The 22,990-nt window shown below is 49.0% G+C and overlaps 1 protein-coding gene across 3 annotated transcripts in view; it reads left to right on the top strand.

Annotated features, from left to right (window-relative positions):
* Positions 1-22,990, top strand: part of LOC126526470 (cytochrome P450 3A24-like) — a 109,226-nt gene that overhangs the window by 62,633 nt on the left and 23,603 nt on the right. For 2 of the 3 annotated variants that reach the window (XM_050174386.3, XM_050174388.3), the window contains exons 4-6: positions 1,405-1,501; positions 3,294-3,419; positions 12,631-12,874. In XM_050174386.3, the coding sequence (XP_050030343.2) occupies positions 1,405-1,501; positions 3,294-3,419; positions 12,631-12,874 (467 nt within the window). The remainder of the gene's footprint in view (positions 1-1,404; positions 1,502-3,293; positions 3,420-12,630; positions 12,875-22,990) is intronic. The other variant, XM_055068209.2, reaches the window with a different exon arrangement.

Below are 22,990 nucleotides of genomic sequence, written 5' to 3'. Positions count from 1 at the left end.
TAATCGCAAATACAATCAGGAATACCTTAGATTTCTGTCAACCAAACGACCAGGCAGGATTCCGTAAAGGCTACTCAACAATAGACCATATTCACACTATCAATCAGGTGATAGAGAAATGTGCGGAATATAACCAACCCTTATATATAGCCTTCATTGATTACGAAAAAGCATTTGATTCAGTCGAAACCTCAGTAGTCATGAAGGCACTACGGAATTAGGGTGTAGATGAGCCATATGTAAAGATACTGGAAGATATCTATAGCGGTTCCACAGCCACCGTAATCCTCCACAAAGAAAGCAACAAAATCCCAATAAAGAAAGGCGTCACACAGGGAGATACGATATCTCCAATGCTATTCACAGCATGTTTACAGGAAGTATTCAGAGACCTGGAGTGGGAAGAATTGGGGATAAAAGTTGATGGAGAATACCTAAGCAACTTGCGATTCGTTGATGATATTGCCTTGCTTAGTAACTCAGGAGACCAATTGCAATGCATGCTCACTGACCTGGAGAGGCAAAGCAGAAGGGTGGGTCTGAAAATTAATCTACAGAAAACTAAAGTAATGTTTAACAGTCTCGGGAGAGAACAGCAGTTTACGATAGGTAGCGAGACACTGGAAGTGGTAAGGGAATACATCTACTTAGGGCAGGTAGTGACCACGGATCCGGATCATGAGACTGAAATAACCAGAAGAATAAGAATGGGCTGGGGTGCGTTTGGCAGGCATTCTCAAATCATGAACAGCAGGTTGCCACTATCCCTCAAGAGGAAAGTGTATAACAGCTGTGTCTTACCAGTACTTACCTACGGGGCAGAAACCTGGAGCCTTACGAAAAGGGTTCTGCTGAAATTGAGGACGACGCAGCGAGCTATGGAAAGAAGAATGATAGGTGTAACGTTAAGGGATAAGAAAAGAGCAGATTGGGTGAGGGAACAAACGCGGGTAAATGACATCTTAGTTGAAATCAAGAAAAAGAAATGGGCATGGGCCGGACATGTAATGAGCAGGGAAGATAACCGATGGTCATTAAGGGTTACGGACTGGATTCCAAGGGAAGGGAAGCGTAGTAGGGGGCGGCAGAAAGTTAGGTGGGCGGATGGCATTAAGACGTTTGCAGGGACAACATGGCCACAATTAGTACATGACCGGGGTAGTTGGAGAAGTATGGGAGAGGCCTTTGCCCTGCAGTGGGCGTAGCTAGGCTGATGATGATGATGATGATGACCCGTGCTAAAGCTTTCTCTTAAGCATTCGTAAAGGTATTTATCTTGATGTCACTTGAACTCAAACGCTTTCCAGAGCTTTTGCTGAGGAGGCTGTACTTCACAGCTCACATTCGTTTATTTTTTATTTCGGGTCTTTCAAAACTTGCCTGTGCTGTTTGATGTCATCGCAGGATGTTCAATGGCGACGCCCCTTTCGTCGTGGTGAAGGACATTGAACTTTTGAGGCGTGTTTTCGTCAGCGATTTCAGTCAGTTCGTGGAGAGGGGGGTGAGTGCACTTCTCTTAAGACTGCTTTCACGATTCGTAACCATTGTAAAGCTAGCAAGGTTGTGCAATAATTACGAGAACGCACGATTGAAACCATCGCTTTTCTCGTGTGATGAACCATGGTGGAAGAAGGGAACCGTGAATTGAGTCAATAATTCCACAGCGGAACGCATTCAGCTCAGCAAAGTAATGTATTTTCATTAAGGGCCTCACCAAGGCAAGACCCTTTGTGGAAACGCAAGAAATGGGATGAGCAGTTCAAGTGATTAAGACTAGCGATCTTATCAAAAACGATGACTCCAGGTTGAGGCTTCCCTTGTTCTGATCAATTGGTCTCCATCGTCTTGTGGTCCCACTGTCTTGTTTCACTTTCATCAAATAACACAACACCGGCTCTAAGCAGAGAAAGCCTTCTGCAGAAGTTCACCTAAAGCTTACTTTTCTCGCAGCAGGATGAGAACTTATAACCGATGTGGCGGGATTGGCCGAAAACAAAACCTGGTCAACTTACATCGACTACTCATTGGGCTCTATTCAGTCAGCACGTATTCACCTTCATAGACAGAAAGTAAGAAACATTCGGCTTTCCTGCAGAAAAAGAATCGCATAGGCTAAGCGTTTACCCGCCGTGGTTGCTCAGTGGCTATGGTGTTAGGCTGCTGAGCACGAGGTCGCGGGATCGAATCCCGGCCACGGCGGCCGCATTTCGATGGGGGCGAAATGCGAAAACACCCGTGTACTTAGATTTAGGTGCACGTTAAAGAACCCCTGGTGGTCGAAATTTCCGGAGTCCCCCACTACGGCGTGCCTCATAATCAGAAAGTGGTTTTGGCACGTAAAACCCCACAATTCTTTTTTTTAAGCGTTTCAACTAAGAATTTCCTGCTGGTTGCCTCATGAAATAAGCTATCTGAATTTCATTCTGTCATGTTTATTGTGAAGTCCACTGGCCTTTGTGCCTGCACAGTTGCGAATGGCGCCAGAGTCGGGTATTGTATTGCTATGCCACTGTCGACAACACTCGTGACAGTTCTGTCTCCCGCACTCCACGAAAGCATTGTCACTGCAGGTTGCGTTATCACAAAAGCCTCGATGTGTCACTGTTGCAAGGTAGCTGCCAGGAATCAGACGCGACGGCGTTATCGCTTAGGTCGTTCACCTTCTCTTCATGTCAAGCGCTCGTGCGCGTTAAACTACACGCCTACAAAAGGGCTCGAGATTTGTACGCGTGGCTTTTTATCCCGTGATGGTTGCTGCCATTTCCACTTCTGCACCTTGCCTGCGAACTGCAGCTATGTACGCGTCACATTTCGCAGCGCTTAACATTTTGCTCCAATATATTTCTTGTATGCATGATAGTCATTTCGTAGCCAATGTTGGGAAGCTCTCTACCTGTACATGAAATAAAAAATGCATAGGGGTTACGGTAATCGCCGAACCCCCAAATCTCGAGAAAAAGTAGTAGAAAAATGCTATAGCTGACTGAAGGTGTTTAGCTGCTTAATTTATCTAATTGGAACGTGTACATGGCGATAATTCACAACTGCGCAGTTCACAAGCAGTCCTAGAACGCGGAACGGCTCTCTTCAACGCAAAAGTGTCGATTCTGTCAAGTTTTGAAGTATCGATGACTGTGTACGAAATTAGAAGTGCGAAGAGTACGTTGCGACGTACACCGCCCTCTGGCGAAACAAGGATGCGAAAACTATGTGCGCATTCTAAGAGGCGATGCTAGGCGCACCTCTCGATACGCTCCTTGACTTACCGTTTTTGACATGTGTATTCCTCGCAGACTGTGTGGAGATCCATGAACGAAAACCCGGCGTTCCGCAACTCGATTAGCTTTGCACATGCGGACAGGTGGAAACCCCTACGGCGGTGCATCTCGCCGGCATTCACAGGAAACAAGCTGCGAGGGGTAGGCACAATTTCTTTTCTATCAGCGCGCATTGTCGTCCGCTAGCGGCGGTTTTAACGCACCTTCTAAATTTCTCACCATTGAGACTTCGCGATTGCGATGGGCGACGTTAAAGGCACGCTTACGAGAAAATTAATTTCATCTGCATTAGTACATTACCCTTTCACATTATAAAAGACGCCACTCTCAACAGGAGAGGAGGGTTGGTAAGCGAAAAAGGGCGCAAAAAGAAAAGACGGTTGGCGACGCCATATTGAAGTTCCCGCACCTGCTTGCCGTGACGTCATCGATTTTGACAGCGCATACTACTGCCTAGTTAGGTATATTCCGCAAAAAAATTACTTCATTGTGTTCTAAAGAAGTCAAATATCGAGCATGCCTAGATTCAGGGACCTTGACTGAGCGAATGCGGCCCAAATATAGGGAAAATAAACTTACAAATCCATGACGTCACAGTGGCGTGTCGGCGTTTGGGTTTCGATACGAAATTTAAAAACAAGAACCATAACTTGCACCTTCCTTTATCTTTTAGCATTTTCCAAGAACACTTTATCAGTTTAAACTTAGTGCTTCTCGTTTGTGTTCTCTTTATACGGGCTGCTGAATCGCAAGCGCCTTGTATTTGATTTTTTTAATGCAATTGCATTTATTTGAGTATGAGTCGCCCCTCCCTTACTATATTTGTGAATATTACTATCCTCAACGCACACTTTAGAGATATATCTAGCCTCTGCACTATACCTCGGCGATTAGCCAATGTGAAATAAGAAATAATTTTAACATTCGTTGTGTCCGAAAGAAGCAGTGTTTTAAGGCTACAACGAAACAATAGGCCCATTGCTTTGGGAATTTCGGTACCACCACTCTCCTGCCGTATTGCATTGCCTAAAAACGAAAAAAAAAGGTTTGTAATAACTTTACTCTTGCAGTACACCAAACAGTTTAGTAGTTCACATTAAAGCCATTAGGATCACAAAAAAGACATAAAGACCCTTTTCTTTTGATGCTAATTCAACTTCAGACCGAGCCTATATCGTAATAAGCGGAGCGGCGATCGTTCGCCTCATTTCATTCATTTCGCTTTTTCATTTATTTGCTCTAAAAGCCCTAAAGGCATTACAGCGAGGAGTGCTTACAAGACAAATAAAAAAAATCTTATGAAACAGCGCATGGTCGCAGACAGCCGTGCTCATGGTCCATATAACGTCAAACTATTCCAATGTGTCTTTATTTCAATGTCCTGACGTCAAATTTGCGTAACGAGCGACGCAAGCATCGGGCGTTGACCTGCAGGGTTGTCTGAAAAGACAAACCAAACGCTCTCTTCGTTTATAGGCGGGCACTTTTGTTTGCTTTAAAAACGAATAACGTTGCCTACAGCGAGCTGCTTGTCTTATCTAATTGGTCGACAAGAGGAGAGGAGCACGCTCAAGTGGAGAGGGATTAGATGGGGCCGAGCCACTGCACTGAAAATCGATAACTGCATGAAGAGGGTGGTGCCGGCGTCTGCGACTGGTCCGCTTTCCCTTACTTAGCTTGAGGTGGCTGGTCAAAAATCGCGGCGGCATGCAAAGGAAGGTTAAAAATGCTGCTAAAACGGACCCTGACCAAAGAAGAGCTGGCAGAGCGGGGTCGTAAACGTGCCGAAAGTGCTCGAAAACGTCACATGGCCACGCAAGAAGTTTTATTGTCCGCAAATAAACCCCTGCTCTGCGGCATGTGCGAGTATCCAGTGCCTGAGCGATCGGTGGCAGTCATCTTTTATTCCTTTCGGAACGGGGCAGCCTGTGGATAGCCAGTGTTGGAATCGCACCGCTGGCCCGAGTTGTTGGGGTCTCGGTGCTGACGCCCGTTATTGCCAATGGGTCGCAAGCCCCAAGGGTAGCGTTGGCCTGGCGGCCTGGGGCACTGGAAGCATCCGAAGGTCCCGGCAAAGCATGAGAAGACAGGTAACAGAACAACTTGTTTATTCTAACATGGCAAAAGAGCGGCCGGTCAGGTCGACCGAAGTGGAGAGACGGGAGAGCACGTAACTCAACAGTACAAATCGGAGCCTCTCTCTTGGCGTCCGGGGGCAGCTGCTCTTATACTCCCGGCGTCGCGGTCCAAAAGGGAAGGAGGGAAGGTCACGGGATGAAGGTCACGGGACGGCGCAGCAGGAGCCCACGACGGCGCGAACTGTCGGGCCGAGAGACCTGCTGAACCGAGTGTAGTGACGCATCGCCAACCCTCACCCACACGACGGCGCGAACAGTTGAGCCGAGAGAGACGTCCAGGCTCCTCATTCGGGGAACTCCGCTCCCCGGCTGCCGCGCTTTGACAAGCGAGGGCACACACACACACACGCACACACGAAGACACGTGGCACTGAAACACGCCTGGACACGCTTGGCGGGTAGGCGTTGCGGCGGCGTCGAACAGGCCAAAATGTCCGCCGTTTTGAACAAAGCCCCGGCGTCCGTTGCATCCGCGCCGGCATTACCGCGCGTTGTAGGCGAAACGTAACAGACCGCCCCGCCGGGGGAAGGAGATCCCGATGGTCAGGGGACTGCATCCGCTGTCCGGAGGGATGTCGCTCGATGATGCTCATAACCGAAGTCGGGCGTCCTTTGGCGTTTCTTGAGCGCAGCGCACAGAGAAGGCCTCGTTCTCACGTTCAGGTGCACACAGGACACTGCAAAGTGACTTCGGGAGAGTTGACATTTTTGTTCTCGTTTCCGGCAAGCGTTAGAACCACGCCAAAAGTCAACCGCTCAGTTAGCAAGCACGGCACAACCCTCACTAAGCCCTGCCAGGCTCTTTCCCCTTTTATACTGCTGCCTAGTTCCTTACAGTAGTTTAGCAGCACTCAGAACGCGTCCACAAATCGGAAAAATTGCACTAAAAAGCACATCATCACTTTGAAACACTACACAAAAGCAATAGGTTAAAAATCCTGCCTCAGGAAGAAAAACATCAGTAACAAGCAATTTTGAGGCTGATTCCCACGTTAGGGGCTTCGACTTAAGCCATCGGCGTTACCGTTGAGACTCCCCTTTTTGTAACGCACCTCAAAGGAATATTGTTGCAAAGCGAGGCTCCAGCGCAGGAGGCGGCCATTTTTGGGAGAGATGGTCTGCAGCCATTGGAGAGGGCAGTGATCCGTTTCAATGATAAACCTCGAGCCAGCTAGGTAACATGACAATTTCTGAACGGCCCACACGATACACGCACACTCTTTCTCGGTGGCGCTATACGCCTGCTCACGACTCGTCAGCTTACGACTAGCATACAGGACGGGGTGTTCTACTTCTCCATTTTCCCGTTGGCACAGTACAACGCCCATGCCTCGCTCACTAGCATCACACTGAACAACGAACCCTTTTGTGTAGTCGGGCGATCGTAGGACAGGCTGGCTTGTTAGGGCGCTCTTTAGGGCGCTAAAAGCTCTTTCCTTTGTCTCATCCCAGACGACTGTTTGCGGCTCTGTCTTTCTTAGAGCATCCGTCAAGGGAGCCGCGATATCCGAGTACCTGGGGATGTACCTCTGATAGTAGCCGGCGACACCTAAGAACGACCGAATATCGGTCTTCGTGCGCGGTTGCGGGAAGTCTCGCACAGCGGCCACCTTTATTTCAGAGGGGCGGCGACGACCCCGACCAATCACGTGTCCGAGGTAGACAACCTCGGCCTGTGCTAACTGGCACTTGGGAGCCTTGACTGTCAAGCCCGCATCGCGCAGGCGGGTTAGCACTGCCCGCAAGTGCGCCATATGTTCCGGCCAGGATGCGGAGAATATCGCTACGTCGTCTAGATACGGTAAAGCGAATTCTTGCTGTCCCCGCAACACTTTATCCATGAGGCTTGAAAAGCAGTATGGCGCGTTCTTCAAACCAAAACTCAAAACTTTAGGACGGAATGTCCCCATGGGTGAAATGAACGCCGCATACCTACTAGCCTCTTCTGTAAGTGGAACCTGCCAATAACCCCTGACAAGATCTAGGGTGGAAATAAACTGAGCGCTACTCACTCTCTCAAGGCGCTCCTCGATGTTAGGGATCGGATAAATTTGATCCTTAGTGATGGAATTAAGCCTGCGGTAGTCGACGCAAGGACGAGGTTCCTTGCCCGGTACCTCAACTAAAATCAAAGGGGAGGTATAATCACTCTCACCCGCTTCAATAACACCGAGCTGTAGCATTTTCTTTACCTCAGCCTCCATAATATCGCTCTGGCGGGGTGACACCCGGTACGCCTTGGATCGTACTGGCTCTGGGGAGGTAAGTTCTATGTCATGAGTAAGGACAGAAGTCCTACCAGGCCTCTCAGAGAACAGACCTTGAAACTCTTGTAAGAGCTGGTGTAGTTCGGTTTTCTGCTCAGGCGACAGCGATGCTTTACTTATTAAGTCACTAATGACTTGATCGGTGTCTTTCCTGTTCGTCACTGAGCCTAGTCCCGGAAGCTCGACCGGAAGCTCTTCTAACTTTCCCGCATCGGGAATTTCCTCTCCAGTATCTGGTGCCTTTAACGCTACAGGCTCAATTTTATCCCGTTCGGGCGTGCTCTGAATACTAGCTTGCTGCGCCTCTGACCCTTTCTCATCGTTCAACAACGTCGGCCCCGCAACTACCGCCTTTGCAGCGAGCTCCCGAACCTTCGATCTGGTTAAGGCCTGAACGCTAGCCTCACCAAACAAAAGCCCCTTCTCGCGCAGGAGGTGATCGGACCTGTTCGAAAATAAGTACGGGTACTGGGGGGGCAGCATAGATGACACTGCGGCCTCCGTCTCAAGTGCTCCGAAAGGTCCTTCAATAAGCACTTTTGCTACCGGCAGACACACGCTATGAGCTTCCACTGCTTGCTTGATCCATGCGCACTCGCCTGTGAACATATCGGGTTCTACGTAAGAGGGGTGAACTACATCCATTGTAGCTGCGGAATCGCGAAGCACTCGGCACTCTTTCCCGTTCACGAGGAGGTCTCGCATGTAAGGCTCGAGAAGCTTCATGTTCTCGTCAGTGCTGCATATAGACAAAAACACGACTTGTGTTTTTGTTTCTGGACACTGCGCCGAAAAGTGACCCGGCTTCTGGCACGTATAACAAACGCGCGCTTGCCTCGTCTCGAACCGCTTTCTGCGTTCGGCTTCGGTTGCCGCCGTCTCCTTACGTTCGGTCGGACTGCTTTCACTCGCATCCGCACTACGTGTATCCCCCTTTGCTCTCATGGGTGTGAACTTCGGCCTCTCCAACTTGGAGCCAAATTCACCCTTTTGACCGTCCTTAGCTCCGCGAGCCCGACGCGTCACAAACTCCTCGGCTAGCTCAGCGGCTCTAGCCACCGTACTAACGTCTGGCCTATCCAAGACCCAGTACCGCACGTTCTCAGGTAACCGACTATAAAACTGTTCTAGCCCGAAACACTGCAGAACTTTCTCGTGGTCACCAAACGCTTTCTCTTCTTTGAGCCACTCCTGCATGTTTGACATAAGCCTGTACGCAAACTCTGTATATGACTCACTTCTGCCTTTCTCATTTTCCCGAAACTTCCGACGGAACGCCTCCGCTGACAGCCGGTACTTTTTTAGCAGACTCGATTTCACTTTGTCGAAATCCTCTGCCTCCTCTCTCTCCAAGCGAGCGACTACGTCGGCCGCCTCGCCGGGTAGCAAAGTGAGCAAGCGCTGTGGCCACGTTTCCCGAGAGAACCCCTGCTTCTCGCACGTTCGCTCAAAGTTAACCAGGAACAAACCAATGTCCTCTCCAAGCTTAAACGGCCGCATCAGGTCAGTCATTTTGAACAATACTCGTTCTCCTGCACCGTGTGCCTGACTTCCATTACGAGCGCGTTCCATCACTAACTCGAGACGCTTCATTTCCAAAGCGTGTTGACGGTCGCGCTCTTCTTTTTCTTTCTCTTTTTGTTCTTTAAGTTCACGCTCCTGTCTCTCTTTCTGTTCTTTAAGTTCACGCTCATCTTTCTCTTTCTGTTCTTTAAGTTCAAGCTCCCTCTCCTCAATTGTCTCAAGGCATTCCGACAGCTCGTCATCCTCAGCTTCTAACTCAAGAATAGCCCTTAGCAGTTCTGGTTTTCTGAGTTTGTCTGAGACATCCAGACCCAACTCTCTTGCAAGCTCCAGCAATTTCGGTTTGCGCAACGACTTCAAATCCATGGCTGCTCTGAATGCTGCTTTCTCTACTGCCTACTATTGTCTTGCCGCAAACTAACCCGGTAGCAACGACAACCACAATTACCAGCTCTGTTTCTAACACTAACAAAAGCCTGGCAAAACTCAGAAGAAGAAAGTCCCGCACTCACCAAACCTCGCAGCCAAGACTTCAGCGCAGTCGTTCCGCTGCAGGCAACCAGTCATCACACAGGGCTCGTTGCGCTGCTCCCGGATGGTCGTTGTGCTGCTCAGCATACAGTCAACCGCATCTCTTCGCTGCTGGCCTCCGTTGTCGCGATCTCACCGCTGGCAACCAGATGTTGGAATCGCACCGCTGGCCCGAGTTGTTGGGGTCTCGGTGCTGACGCCCGTTATTGCCAATGGGTCGCAAGCCCCAAGGGTAGCGTTGGCCTGGCGGCCTGCGGCACTGGAAGCATCCGAAGGTCCCGGCAAAGCATGAGAAGACAGGTAACAGAACAACTTGTTTATTCTAACATGGCAAAAGAGCGGCCGGTCAGGTCGACCGAAGTGGAGAGACGGGAGAGCACGTAACTCAACAGTACAAATCGGAGCCTCTCTCTTGGCGTCCGGGGGCAGCTGCTCTTATACTCCCGGCGTCGCGGTCCAAAAGGGAAGGAGGGAAGGTCACGGGATGAAGGTCACGGGACGGCGCAGCAGGAGCCCACGACGGCGCGAACTGTCGGGCCGAGAGACCTGCTGAACCGAGTGTAGTGACGCATCGCCAACCCTCACCCACACGACGGCGCGAACAGTTGAGCCGAGAGAGACGTCCAGGCTCCTCATTTGGGGAACTCCGCTCCCCGGCTGCCGCGCTTTGACAAGCGAGGGCACACACACACACACGCACACACGAAGACACGTGGCACTGAAACACGCCTGGACACGCTTGGCGGGTAGGCGTTGCGGCGGCGTCGAACAGGCCAAAATGTCCGCCGTTTTGAACAAAGCCCCGGCGTCCGTTGCATCCGCGCCGGCATTACCGCGCGTTGTAGGCGAAACGTAACACCAGAGAAAAATTCTGTTTTGTTCGGCATGTTAGTTCATCTTTAATGCGTACATGTCACTTTGACGCGGTGAGCTTTCGCGATTTCGTGAGGTCGCCTGATAGGCAGGTGAAGTGGGTGCAGCCCAAAAACTTTTGACCAATAGCTGAGGGCTAGTGGCGAAAAGGTGTCGAATAAGAAATAACTATTTTTTTAATTAATAAAGGGAAAAATCAGACATCCACCCGTTCGAAGCAATTAATTAATTACTTCTCTTCACCTTGCGGGTTTCTGCAGAACTACTACGCCAACTATTTTTTTTGTTCGGTCCAATGAAGCATAATCAGTGTGTACGCGTCATATCAGATATGGAGCCATCGCGGTTTTCGTGACGTCGCGTGACAGACAGGCGAAGTGGGGGTGATTCTAAAAAGTCTTTGACCAATCGCGGAGGGCTGATTGCAGAATTGGAATAGAAAAGTTGGGAATAGCTTTACGTTATAGCGCCCCATCATTCCAACACGAGTGATGATGGCGATGGAAGCGGGAAGGCGATACCAGTTTCGGCTTGTTTTTTGAATAAAATATCCAGAGGAGAGGCTTCTCTTGCATTACGACAACTTTCATGCGCCGGTCACTGCGGGATGTCAAGTGCCTGGGAGGCTTAAAAAGAGGCATCCTCAAATCACTATTATTGCAATGGCAAATATACAGACACTCCAGGCAAATTTTTGCCATCATCATCGCCTTCGGTGTCGCCGTGATGTTCCCTAAAAAGCGGAACTGTGTAAGTTCGCGGAAGCGCGCCATCACACCACGCCGTAGGTGTGATGGAAAGCATGCGAGGGTGAGCAGAGGAGCATGGTGGCTTGGAACAGTCATGTCTTTTCACGTGATCGATAGGGGATGGCATGGGGGAGAGGTCACGCCGACATTTTGCGTGTGCGAAAAATGGGAACTGGGGAAGGACAGGGTAATGCGCGTCTCCGCTTTTACCGCGTTCACCGCCGCGGCTACGCATGGCGCCGCTGAGCACAGCCGCGCGCCTCGTGTCCTCGAGGTAATATGCGATGGAACCCACCGCACTGCTGATGGCTTCGTGTGCGCTGTGTTCTAGTGCACCTAGTTCGCGTAGAAGCTTGTGCAGCACGAACGGAAATTCGCTCACCGCTACTGCCGCTCTTCATCACGTCAGCGTTCTGACAGCGCGTATCCGTGGTCATGGAGTGTGATGTGTTCATGTTTGCCTGTGGGCGCCTGACACCTTGCTTCCTAATTTATCAATAAGTGAATATTTACAGCAGCTGATGAATGTACTAACCTTATTGCTTCTAACTGTCTGATAATTTGCTCTGGCGATCGATGCCTTGCGTGCGAAACTGCAACTTTCTCGTTTAGTAAACTTTCTGGAACAAGTATATGTGAGAAATATGGCGTCTAGTAGCTAGGTGACGGATTTAGCTTCGTGCAAAAGACGCTGACCCTGCCATAATGTGCAGATCAAAACTTCGCTCATGTCGCTATAGGGAGGTATGTCCGATATAGGAAGGTATGATAATAGGTGACGTTGTTGACTCATAGATAACTGCTAAATATATAATGTCGGTATAACTCGCCCGTGATTAGAGAAGAACTCTTGCCAATGTCACTAGATCTAAAGATTGTATAGTAAGATGTCAAACTTCTATCCCACGTCTCCGTTGAAACATGAGGGCTGGTCTCGCTTTTTCTGTTCTGGCCCAGTACGACTGCCTAATCCAAAATAGGTAATAATAAACTATTTCGTGTACAAATGTCTTTTTTTTCTCAGTATACATTGTTTATTATGTGTTCCCCCAAATTTTAGTTGTTTCTAGTTTTTTGTGCTACAACTCCCAGTCAAAATAATTTACATACTGTTAGTGTCGAAAATTTGGACCCTCTAACAATACAGTTGGGTACAGAATGGTATCTATAAATGTACGTGTTCTGCATCGTACTGCTAACATTAAAATTAAACTCAGTTATTTATCCAGTGATTTCGAGAAGCGTGCCGTAAACTATTGGACTTGACCAGTTTGTTTCAGGCATGGTGGAAGCCGTGGACAGCTTCTTGGAGATCCTCGAAGAGCGAAGCCTTCGCGAGTCTGGTGGGCAGATGGACGTACGACCTTACCTAAGCACCCTGGCGTTCGACATGTTCTCCAAGACCGCATTCAGTATGCGTCTTGACGTCCAGAAAAACCCCAGAAACCCGCTGTTCGTGCACGCCACGTCAGCCCTTCCGGGAACACTGGCCACCCTCTACCGCACGGCGATACGTAAGTTATTTCACATGGCCCATCGGTCATTTCAAGTCCTTCCACTCCTCCTTCTCTTCATCATCATCATCACCATCATTATCAACATCCTATTCTTATGCGCATTGGCATGACGAAGGCTTCTCCCAGCGATCTCCAGTTACCCCTGTCTTGCACTAGCACGGCGATGCGTAAGTTAGTTCACGTGGACCATCGGTCAGCTTGAGTAAACATCATCATCACTAGCCTATTATTCTGCCAGTTGGCAGAATGAAAGCTTCAAGGACTCGGGCCTGCCAGATCATAACTGAGCAGAGTCTCAATAAAGTTGTTACCACCACCCTCCCAGAGATCTCCTATTACACCTGTTTTGCGCTAGCTGATTCCAACATTAGCCTGCAAGTTTTAAGATGTAGATGTAACTAGCACCTGACGATGAATTAGCACCATTTCGAAAATGCCCGTAAGACCCATATCCAATGATTCAGTGCAAGCATATAGAGGGTCCCAGAGCAAAGTCCTTATGTTCCCATACACCACATGGGGGAAGGCATTACATAAAGAAACCTGTATGTTCCAATACGTCATGTGAGGGTTGTTCCCCATATAATGTATAGGAATACACAGGTTTCTATTTGTTATCCCCATGCGTTCGTATAATCATATGGGACTTGTAACGTATCGTATGCGGGATATGCCGTTCTTTTATGTGATTCTGTTCGAACGTATACTTATATGGGACTTATATGTGGAAGCACACGGGTTCTTGTATAGCATATATCTTCATGTGAGCACGCTTTCTTTTTGTGTGGGTTTATTGGATATGGGTTCTATTATTTTAATTCTTTAGTATGCAGATAAGAACGAGGTAATGATTGAGGAAAAGCTTGAAACTAGTTCGCTATCAATACTCATCCGGAGAAAAAGAAAAAAAAACAAATAAACATGCAACAGCGCGACTTTGGACTAGGGCAAGATGAAGAATAGACGACGGCAACCTCTTGTATTAGTCTGTTCTGCAGCTCCGCCATGTCCAAATTCGCGCTGTTACGTCTTGAATCGTTGCATTTATTTTACCCTCGTATCCATTCAGAATTAGTGGGGGAGCGGGCACGTAAGCTGCACAACATGAATGTGTATAAATGTGGAGCATGACATTATCTGTCAGAAATCGCAGTGTGAAACATTAAAATATAAGCACAATAATAATACAAGTGCAATGCAGCGTAATTAAATATTAACAGCGTTAACCGTACAGAATCAACTAGCTCAATATTTGACGTCGCTGAGCCAAAACTTACTTCTGCATTTTTTTTTTATTTGGCATACAGTGCTTAGTACACAGCACATTGAATATTCAGAAATGACGCAGAAGAGTATTTCCTATAAGTATAACCAGTACACAACGCTGTTGCTGCCGTAGGAGTCAGTATATAGCATCTAGCCGTAGGTGGCGCTGTTAGTCCAATTAGTACAAAAATGTTACATAACAATTGACAAACACGTAACGATAACTAAGTCGCTTAAAATATAAAATGAAGCAATAAACAGAAAAGAATTAGGTTAGATTGAAAAACGCATTCTTGCATCTCCTTTTTAGACATCGTGACTTTGTTCGCACCATATTTGTGGCAGGCATTAAGATGGTTTCGGTAGGGAGCGTTTCCACATGTGGTTCTTGCAGGTCAATTCCCCTACTCAACTGCACTTAAATAGTCAACTTGCTCTCATCAGACAACCACAAAATCGATTTGCCCTTCGAAGGAAGACCTATACGTGAGACATAATGCCATATACAGCTGTGCAAGGGAACGTGCTAGTTTTCGTACAGAATCCCTATGGTCAGGCACGATGGTGCAGCGTGCGGCGAAGACGATGCTCCTTCACTCGCACTCATACTCGCTCCTTGACTGGAGCTGCCGCTTCGACGTACCGTGGTGGATACCGGGAACAATCCACTCCTCTATCAGAATGTCACTTAACTAAAACACAAGGTGTTACTTTTTAGACAATCTTGTAAGCTTTACCTTATTTGCGACTACTCAATCGTTGAATAATGCATTATTTATTGGTCTCTGATTGCTACCGTTCGGAGCCTGGATGCGGCACACGAGTACCGATTCCACTGTGCTATCCTAAACAACATGCCGGTGATCGACTACGTTCTCTGTGGTATTTTCCAGAGAAACAGCCTACAGTATTTAAATACCTTCACTGCCACTGATATTCGCATTGCAGGGCGTAATATAGCAAAATAAACATTTTCTCATTTCACAAGGCGTCTAGCGTTTTTATGAAATTGCACGTGGCACACATTCAATGGAGGCTTGCAATAATTTTTTTTTTTTTTTGCTGAATAAAATGATTCCGCACCAAAGCCACCCGCGGTTGAGCAATAGAGGAAAGGAACGCCAAAGCGATCAGTGCAGCCTGCGTAATGCGTTCCAGCTAGCGCTCGAAACGCGCGCGCCCAGAACTGAGGCCAGAATTGTGGTTCAGGCATTAATGTCGGCGGCTTGGAGCACTACAGTCGATTCAGCCGCTGTGCCCTATGGGAGTGTCCGCTATTGTCGAATTTCGTTCTCGGTGGCCGCACTATAAACGCTCCTTTAGAGCCGCCCGAGTCCAGGCAATCCGACAGCAACGAGAAGATTCCGAGCTGGCGGATCAGGAGGCAGAAGCGATCCGGCACCGTTACCTGTGTGTTACTTAACCGCGACATAGATCAAGTGCACGCAGGACAACCCTCGCGCACCCTTATTTTCCTATAGGGGAGGGATGGCCATTTAAGTCGGTCTCGTATTTGAATTCTCACCTTCTTTTAGTACTCATCAAGAGCTTCAATGCCATAGCTTCCGCTGTAGATTTACCTAGCATTTCTTGTCGATCACATAAAGGATAGAAAGGAGATACGACGAACGTGCCGCTGCATCTCTTGCTAGAGCAACCTACTGCAGGAATAAATACATTGAGGGCTAGTTTGGCAAGGCAGCCAGGGCATGTGAGGTGGCTATTCAGAGTGACTATATTAGAAGTTTGGGCATTTCCTTGGCTCCATCGACATGACGGTCCATGCTTTCTGCTGACACCTGCTAAATAAGTTGAGGCCGTTCAAAATTAGTTTAGCGTAGATCTAAGCATAAAGACGAATCCTCTGATCGCGCGGAACTCCAATGCCGCCTGTTTCAATGCATTTAAAACGCAGAAATCTTTTTTGTTAGACAAGCGGGAGATCCACTCGAAGTAATCTTTTTGCATTTGAGGAAGCACGTGAAGTTCTACTGACTGTAGGGAGCATAACTTTGATTTAGGGCCTCGGATTTTTGACAAACAGCAAAAAAATTGAAAAGCCTTAAAGAAAGTGCGAAGTTTACAAAACCGCAACTCTGCGCTAAAAACAGACATTGCAGTTCTGTAAACTAAATCCTTTAGAGCATCGAAGGCAGGTACATCGGATGGAAGAATTTACGGCTTACGCAAGTTTTGCAAGGCACCTGCTCGCATATTATTGGTATGTCCTAGGCGGTCTGCATTACACCCCTTTTGTCAGCTTTGAATGTATTATATACATCTCGCACCTTATAAAGCTACAAACTTATTGTTCACTGCTCAGTTAGAGTTTTAACGAGATGAATTTGTTTTTTGAAATTTTCTTATCTTTAGCAAATTTTATTTAAAAATAGCCGGCCTAAACAAAAGATCCACTGCCTACAATCACTACATTTTAACTTATTCTTTTGAATTGATGGGTGGAAACAACTTTATTTCAAATCGGCAAAGTTTAACGACCCGGGCTCAGGTCTCCCATGAGGGGACTTCGAGGCCTTACCTCGTCGGCGCTTCTCGGGCCTGCAGGACTGCCCACTCTTGTGTCTTGAGGTTGGAGCTGCGCAGAGCGACAGCCCACGTCGACGCAAGAGCCTCCGGAGCTACTGCCATTCTAGCTGATATAACAACACTCCCACAACACGTGTGAGAGCGTCGCTCTAGTTCCCTGACATAACTTTCAAAGAGCACTCGGATATTGCGCGGGGAAATTGTGCCGCAATCGCACCGGACTGGGGATGGTATATATTGTCACGTGGGGGGTGACGTTAAGAACACAGTAGCAATACTGTGAAAGGCAAAACTAGATTTTATTGGGCGAACCTGTGCCCACAAAACAGGCTACACTTATAGCACAACGAAAGCGGCGAACACAGTCGGCGATCGTCGGAAAATCTATCAGCGGGTCAAGCGCGTCGGCTTTTATACAGCAGTCGTCGAATGTTCCAGACTAATCATTGGGACCCGCGTGCCTTCCACAAAGTTCTACACGATTCGCGTCACGCGATGAAATCTGATAACACAAGGTTAAGCGACAACAGACAGCCGGGTAGAAGCATCGATAACTTTCCAGACGTGTCGCCCGATAAAGACAAGTATACGTGTCAATACCCCCCTCTTAAAAAGCATCGACCCGATGCTGCATACAAACGAAAGTATAAAGAAAACACCCGTAGCAAAGAAAACAAAATAAGGAAGTTCGTCAGCGTGCGTAAAAGGGTTTCAGACGCACCACGTGGACCACTTCAGATCGTGCGCGGCGCCGCTGTGAATGCGAAATTCCGTCTGGCACGACCTCATAGTCCAGTGCGCCAATACGTCGAATGACCTTGTAGAGTCCGAAATAGCGGCGCAATAGTTTCTCACTCAGTCCTCGTCGGCGTATCGGGGTCCATACCCAAACACGGTCGCCGGGCTGGTACTCGACGAAGCGTCGTCGCAGGTTGTAGTGTCGGCTGTCGGTCCTCTGTTGGTTCTTGATCCGTAGGCGGGCGAGCTGTCGGGCTTCTTCGGCGCGCTGGAGATAGCTACCGACGTCAACATTCTCTTCGTCAGTGACGTGGGGCAGCATGGCGTCAAGCGTCGTCATCGGGTTCCTGCCGTAAACCAGCTTAAACGGCGTGATCTGTGTTGTTTCTTGCACTGCCGTGTTGTAAGCGAAGGTTACATACGGCAGGACCGCGTCCCACGCCTTGTGCTCGACGTCGACGTACATCGCTAGCATGTCGGCGAGGGTCTTATTCAGGCGTTCCGTGAGACCATTGGTCTGCGGATGGTAGGCAGTTGTCCTCCTGTGGCTTGTCTTGCTGTACTGCAGAATGGCTTGGACGAGCTCTGCTGTAAAAGCCGTTCCTCTGTCGGTGATGAGGACTTCTGGGGCACCATGTCGCAGCAGGACGTTCTCGACGAAAAATGTCGCCACTCGGCTGCGCTGCCTTTTGGTAGAGCTTTAGTTTCAGCGAAGCGGGTGAGATAGTCCGTCGCCACGACGATCCACTTATTCCCGGATGTTGACATCGGAAACGGTCCCAACAAATTCATCCCAATCTGCTGGAATGGTCGGCGAGGAGGTTCGATCGGCTGTAGTAATCCTGCTGGCCTTGTCGGTGGTGTCTTGCGTCGCTGACAGTCTCGGCATGCCTTGACGTAACGAGCGACGTCGGCGGTCAGACGCGGCCAGTAATACCTTTCCTGTATCCTCGACAGCGTCCGGGAGAATCCCAGGTGCCCAGCGGTTGGATCGTCGTGTAGGGCGTGCAGTATTTCTGGACGCAGCGCTGACGGTACAACAAGAAGGTAGCTGGCGCGGACTGGTGAGAAGTTCTTCTTCACGAGCAGGTTGTTTTGTAGCGTGAACGAAGACATTCCACGCTTAAATGCCCTAGGGACAACGTCGGCGTGCCCTTCCAAATACTCGATAGGGCTTTTAGCTCCGCGTCTCCTCGTTGTTGTTCGGCGAAGTCTTCCGCGCTTATTATTCCAAGGAAGGCGTCGTCATCCTCGTCATCTTGCGGCGGCGGGTCAATGGGGGCGCGTGATAGGCAATCAGCATCTGAGTGTTTTCGTCCAGACTTGTATGTTACAGTGATGTCGTATTCTTGTAGTCTGAGGCTCCACCGTGCCAGCCGTCCTGAAGGGTCCTTTAAGTTAGCTAGTCAACACAACGCGTGATGGTCGCTGACCACTTTGAATGGCCTGCCATATAGGTAAGGGCGAAATTTCGCTGTAGCCCAAACGATGGCGAGGCATTCCTTTTCAGTTGTAGAATAATTGCCTTCCGCTTTTGACAACGACCGGCTAGCGTAAGCTATCACGTGTTCATGTCCATCTTTTCTCTGGACTAGGACGGCACCGAGGCCTAGGCTACTGGCGTCAGTGTGGATTTCGGTATCGGCGTGCTCGTCGAAGTGCGCAAGTACGGGCGGCGACTGCATGCGTCGTTTTAGTTCTTGAAATGCGTCGGCCTGCGGCGTTTCCCATTTGAACTCGACGTCACATTTAGTTAGCTGTGTCAGAGGCTCAGCGATGCGTGAAAAGTCCTTGAAAAATCGCCTGTAGTAGGCACACATGCCAAGAAATCTACGCACTGCCTTCTTGTCGGTGGGCTGCGGGAACTTCGCGATGGCAGCTGTCTTCTGCGGGTCAGGGCGGACTCCAGACTTGCTGATGACGTGACCTAGGAACAGAAGCTCATCGTAAACGAAGCGGCACTTTTCTGGTTTCAGAGTGAGCCCTGATGACTTGATGGCCTCTAGTACTGTGGCAAGCCGCCTAAGGTGATCGTTGAAATTGCCGGCGAATACAACGACGTCATCCAAGTAAACGAGACAGGTCTGCCACTTCAATCCTGCTAAAACCGTGTCCATCACGCGCTGGAACGTTGCAGGCGCCGAGCACAGTCCAAATGGCATAACCTTGAACTCGTAGAGGCCGTCTGGGGTGATGAAGGCGGTCTTTTCGCGATCTCTTTCGTCGACTTCTATTTGCCAATAGCCAGACTTGAGGTCCATCGAGGAGAAGTATTTAGCGTTGCAGAGCCGATCCAATGCGTCGTCTATCCGTGGGAGGGGGTATACGTCCTTCTTCGTGATCTTGTTCAGACGACGATAATCGACGCAGAAACGTAGGGTTCCGTCCTCTTTCTTCACCAGGACAACAGGGGATGCCCACGGGCTTTTCGACGGCTAGATGATGTCGTCGCGCAGCATTTCGTCGACTTGTTCTCTTATAGCTTCGCGTTCTCGCGGCGAAACTCGGTAAGGGCTCTGGCGGAGTGGTCGAGCGTACTCCTCGGTGATTATGCGATGCTTGGCGACTGTTGTTTGTCGAATCCTCGATGACGTCGAAAAGCAGCCTTTGTATCGTCGGAGCAGACTTCTGAGCTGCTGTTGCTTAATCACGGGGAGACTTGGATTAATGTCGTAGTCTGGTTCGGGAATTATGGTCATCGGGGTAGATGCGGCGGAATCCGAGAGGACAAACGCATTACTGGTTTCCAGAATTTCCTCGATGTACGCGATCGTCGTGCCCTTGTTGATGTGCTTGAACTCCTGGCTGAAGTTTGTCAGCAACACTTCAGTTTTCCCTCGATGCATTCGAGCGATCCCTCTTGCGACGCAAATTTCACGGTCTAGCAGTTAGGTGCCCACAAAACAGGCTACACTTATAGCACAACGAAAGCGGCGAACACAGTCGGCGATCGTCGGAAAATCTATCAGCGGGTCAAGCGCGTCGGCTTTTATACAGCAGTCGTCGAATGTTCCAGACTAATCATTGGGACCCGCGTGCCTTCCACAAAGTTCTACACGATTCGCGTCACGCGATGAAATCTGATAACACAAGGTTAGGCGACAACAGACAGCCGGGTAGAAGCATCGATAACTTTCCAGAAACTTCGGATGCATGCAGGCGCGTCCCACGCAGTGCGGTAATATTTGTTAGGCGGCCAAACGTGTCGCCCGATAAAGACAAGTATAGGTGTCAATATGTGTCTGCAGTTGTCTCCAGACGACTCCTTGGCGACGTTTCAGGTTGGGATGAGGTGGGGGCAATATCCGCCTGCCTAGCTCGTAGTGCTTGGTGACGTCGTTGTATCTGGCTAATCGTTCTCACGTGTTTCGAACCAGGAGTTCCGAACTCGAGGAAGGGGTCTCCGATTCTGCACGGCGGGTCAGTTCTCGCACAGAGCGGTGTGCTACCTCATTCAGGTTAGGGTGGCCCTCGTCGGTGGGGGTGGCTACGTGCGCTGGGAACCACATGATCGCCGTGGTATCGAAGTGCTGTCGACCAGCTTTCCTTAGGATCTGAAGAGCTCCGGAGAAAATGCGCCCCTGCGCGTAGTCACGAACTGCGGATTGTGAGTCGCAAGGAACTACCTCGCAGAGAGGGTCGGTAAGCGCAACCTCTTCCCCTGTTTCTGGGTATTCCGTGCAGACACTACACGCGTGCGTAAGCCGGGAGTTCACGCCTATGACTACCGCCGTGAACCGGTGTTCTCGTGTGTATTCTGCGCGTAGGTAAGCGCGCAGTCCTCTTCCCACCAAAGGAGCGCAGCAGGGCCTCGGCACCGGCGCTGCGTCGGCCCCCGTTTGGATTATATTTGTTGCTTTTATTTTAAAAAGTTCAAACCTAGTAGCTGTAGCGAGCAATTTCTTTTATACCGGTATTCATGTTTGATAAAAATTGTTCAAAATTGCAAAGCAAAACCAGAAACCTTACGTATTAAGTTTTTACCTCTGTAGTACAATTCTGTAAAGCTAAATAAAACGATGTAGTATACAACACTCAGAAATACACCAATAAATTAAGAGTAGGACTTGTGCGAAACCCTCGTGAGCATGCTAACAATGTCAATTAACCAGTAAATTCATATATTGAGTGCACTCGCTTTAGAAGCTTTAAAGTGGCAGCTGGCAGAATCTTCAGGCCTGTCCTTGCTGCAGAGTTACTGATTTGTTGACTTGGCACGTATACTTTCTCAAACATCACTTTTTAAGAACATTTCAGAAACATTTCATTACTGAATTCAAAACGCTGCTTTCGATTCACTACAATTTACCTTCTTTCTCAAGTGCAACAAACTTCATTCAAATCGGTCCAGCGGCTGTCTCATAAAAGCATTTCTGCATTTTACATACATCTCAGTAGGCAAATCGCAACTGGCCTCGAGGTAAAGCTTTTATAGTAAAAGCCACCCCACCAAGGCCGACGACAAATTTTGCTTGTACAATGGAAGTTGCGCGGCACCCTCTAGTAAGCGTTTCACCGCAATATTTTTTTCAAAGCGCTTCCTTATTAAAACGCTATGCGAAATTGAAATGTCGGTTGCCATGTTACTGGGAGGCAAGCGTCCCTTTCAACGTGGGCACTCTCCCTGTGCTTCCACTCTGTCGACTAGCGTCCTCAAGCGACGCTTCTTCGCGGCTTACTCCCATTCCGGAGCCGAAGGACTTCGTCACGCTTACGTACCGAGCCAGCGATTTACAAAACAGCAAAGTGGCGCCGTCTCGTAGGGATGCCAGGAAACTGCAGTGATGATCCTTGCGAGACGCACGTCCAGCGCACCAATTTTTGTGGAGCCCGGCATAAAACACGCTCGTGCTTAAAATCGGCGCCTGAGGTTGTGGGCCAAGCGAACCTTCTGCTTGTGCAATGTGGCTCCGTTTCGCTTTATTATTGGCACGCAGCACCACTTTGGTGAAGGCGCTAACGGCATGTGCGACGTGGCGCGGTCTTTCATCAATGATCACGGAATACACTGTAACGGTTCTACGACGAAATGACATTAAAAAGAAGTGTTGTGCATCGCCCTGCCAGATTCCTATCTACCACGTGTATTGCGAACGTCGTCTTCAGCGAAGACTGCTACAACGAATATGACTGCACAACAAAGGAATACAGATGGCCCCGAAGGCTAATTTGTTGCTGTACAACGAAGGCCGCGTAGCGGCGGCACACATAGGAAGCTCCTCAGTGCGGGAGGGTCCGTATACCACCGTAGTTGTGGCATACATCTTCCTCTTCGGCTTTTCAACCGACGGAGTGAAGCTACTGGAAACTTACGACGGGCGACATCGCCGAGGCCATCGAAGACTAGACGGAGGTCGACGAAGGCAGGAGTGGTGACGATCTTGTAGACTAACAAATAATTTTGACGAGCCAGGCAATCGAGGCTACGCAGCTGTACCTTGCGTCACTTCCGGATTTTGCCGCTGTGTATGCTACGAAACTCGCTGCCATAGCATTGTCTGCAGTCGCACATTCTGCCAAATTAATTGTGCAGAAGAAATATCAGACTTATTTCACGAGTAT

Source organism: Dermacentor andersoni, chromosome 8 (assembly GCF_023375885.2).
Source record: "Dermacentor andersoni chromosome 8, qqDerAnde1_hic_scaffold, whole genome shotgun sequence".
Taxonomy (NCBI): domain Eukaryota; kingdom Metazoa; phylum Arthropoda; class Arachnida; order Ixodida; family Ixodidae; genus Dermacentor; species Dermacentor andersoni.
The sequence above is the reverse complement of the archived record's forward strand: the minus strand, read 5'-3'. Positions and strand labels throughout refer to the sequence as shown.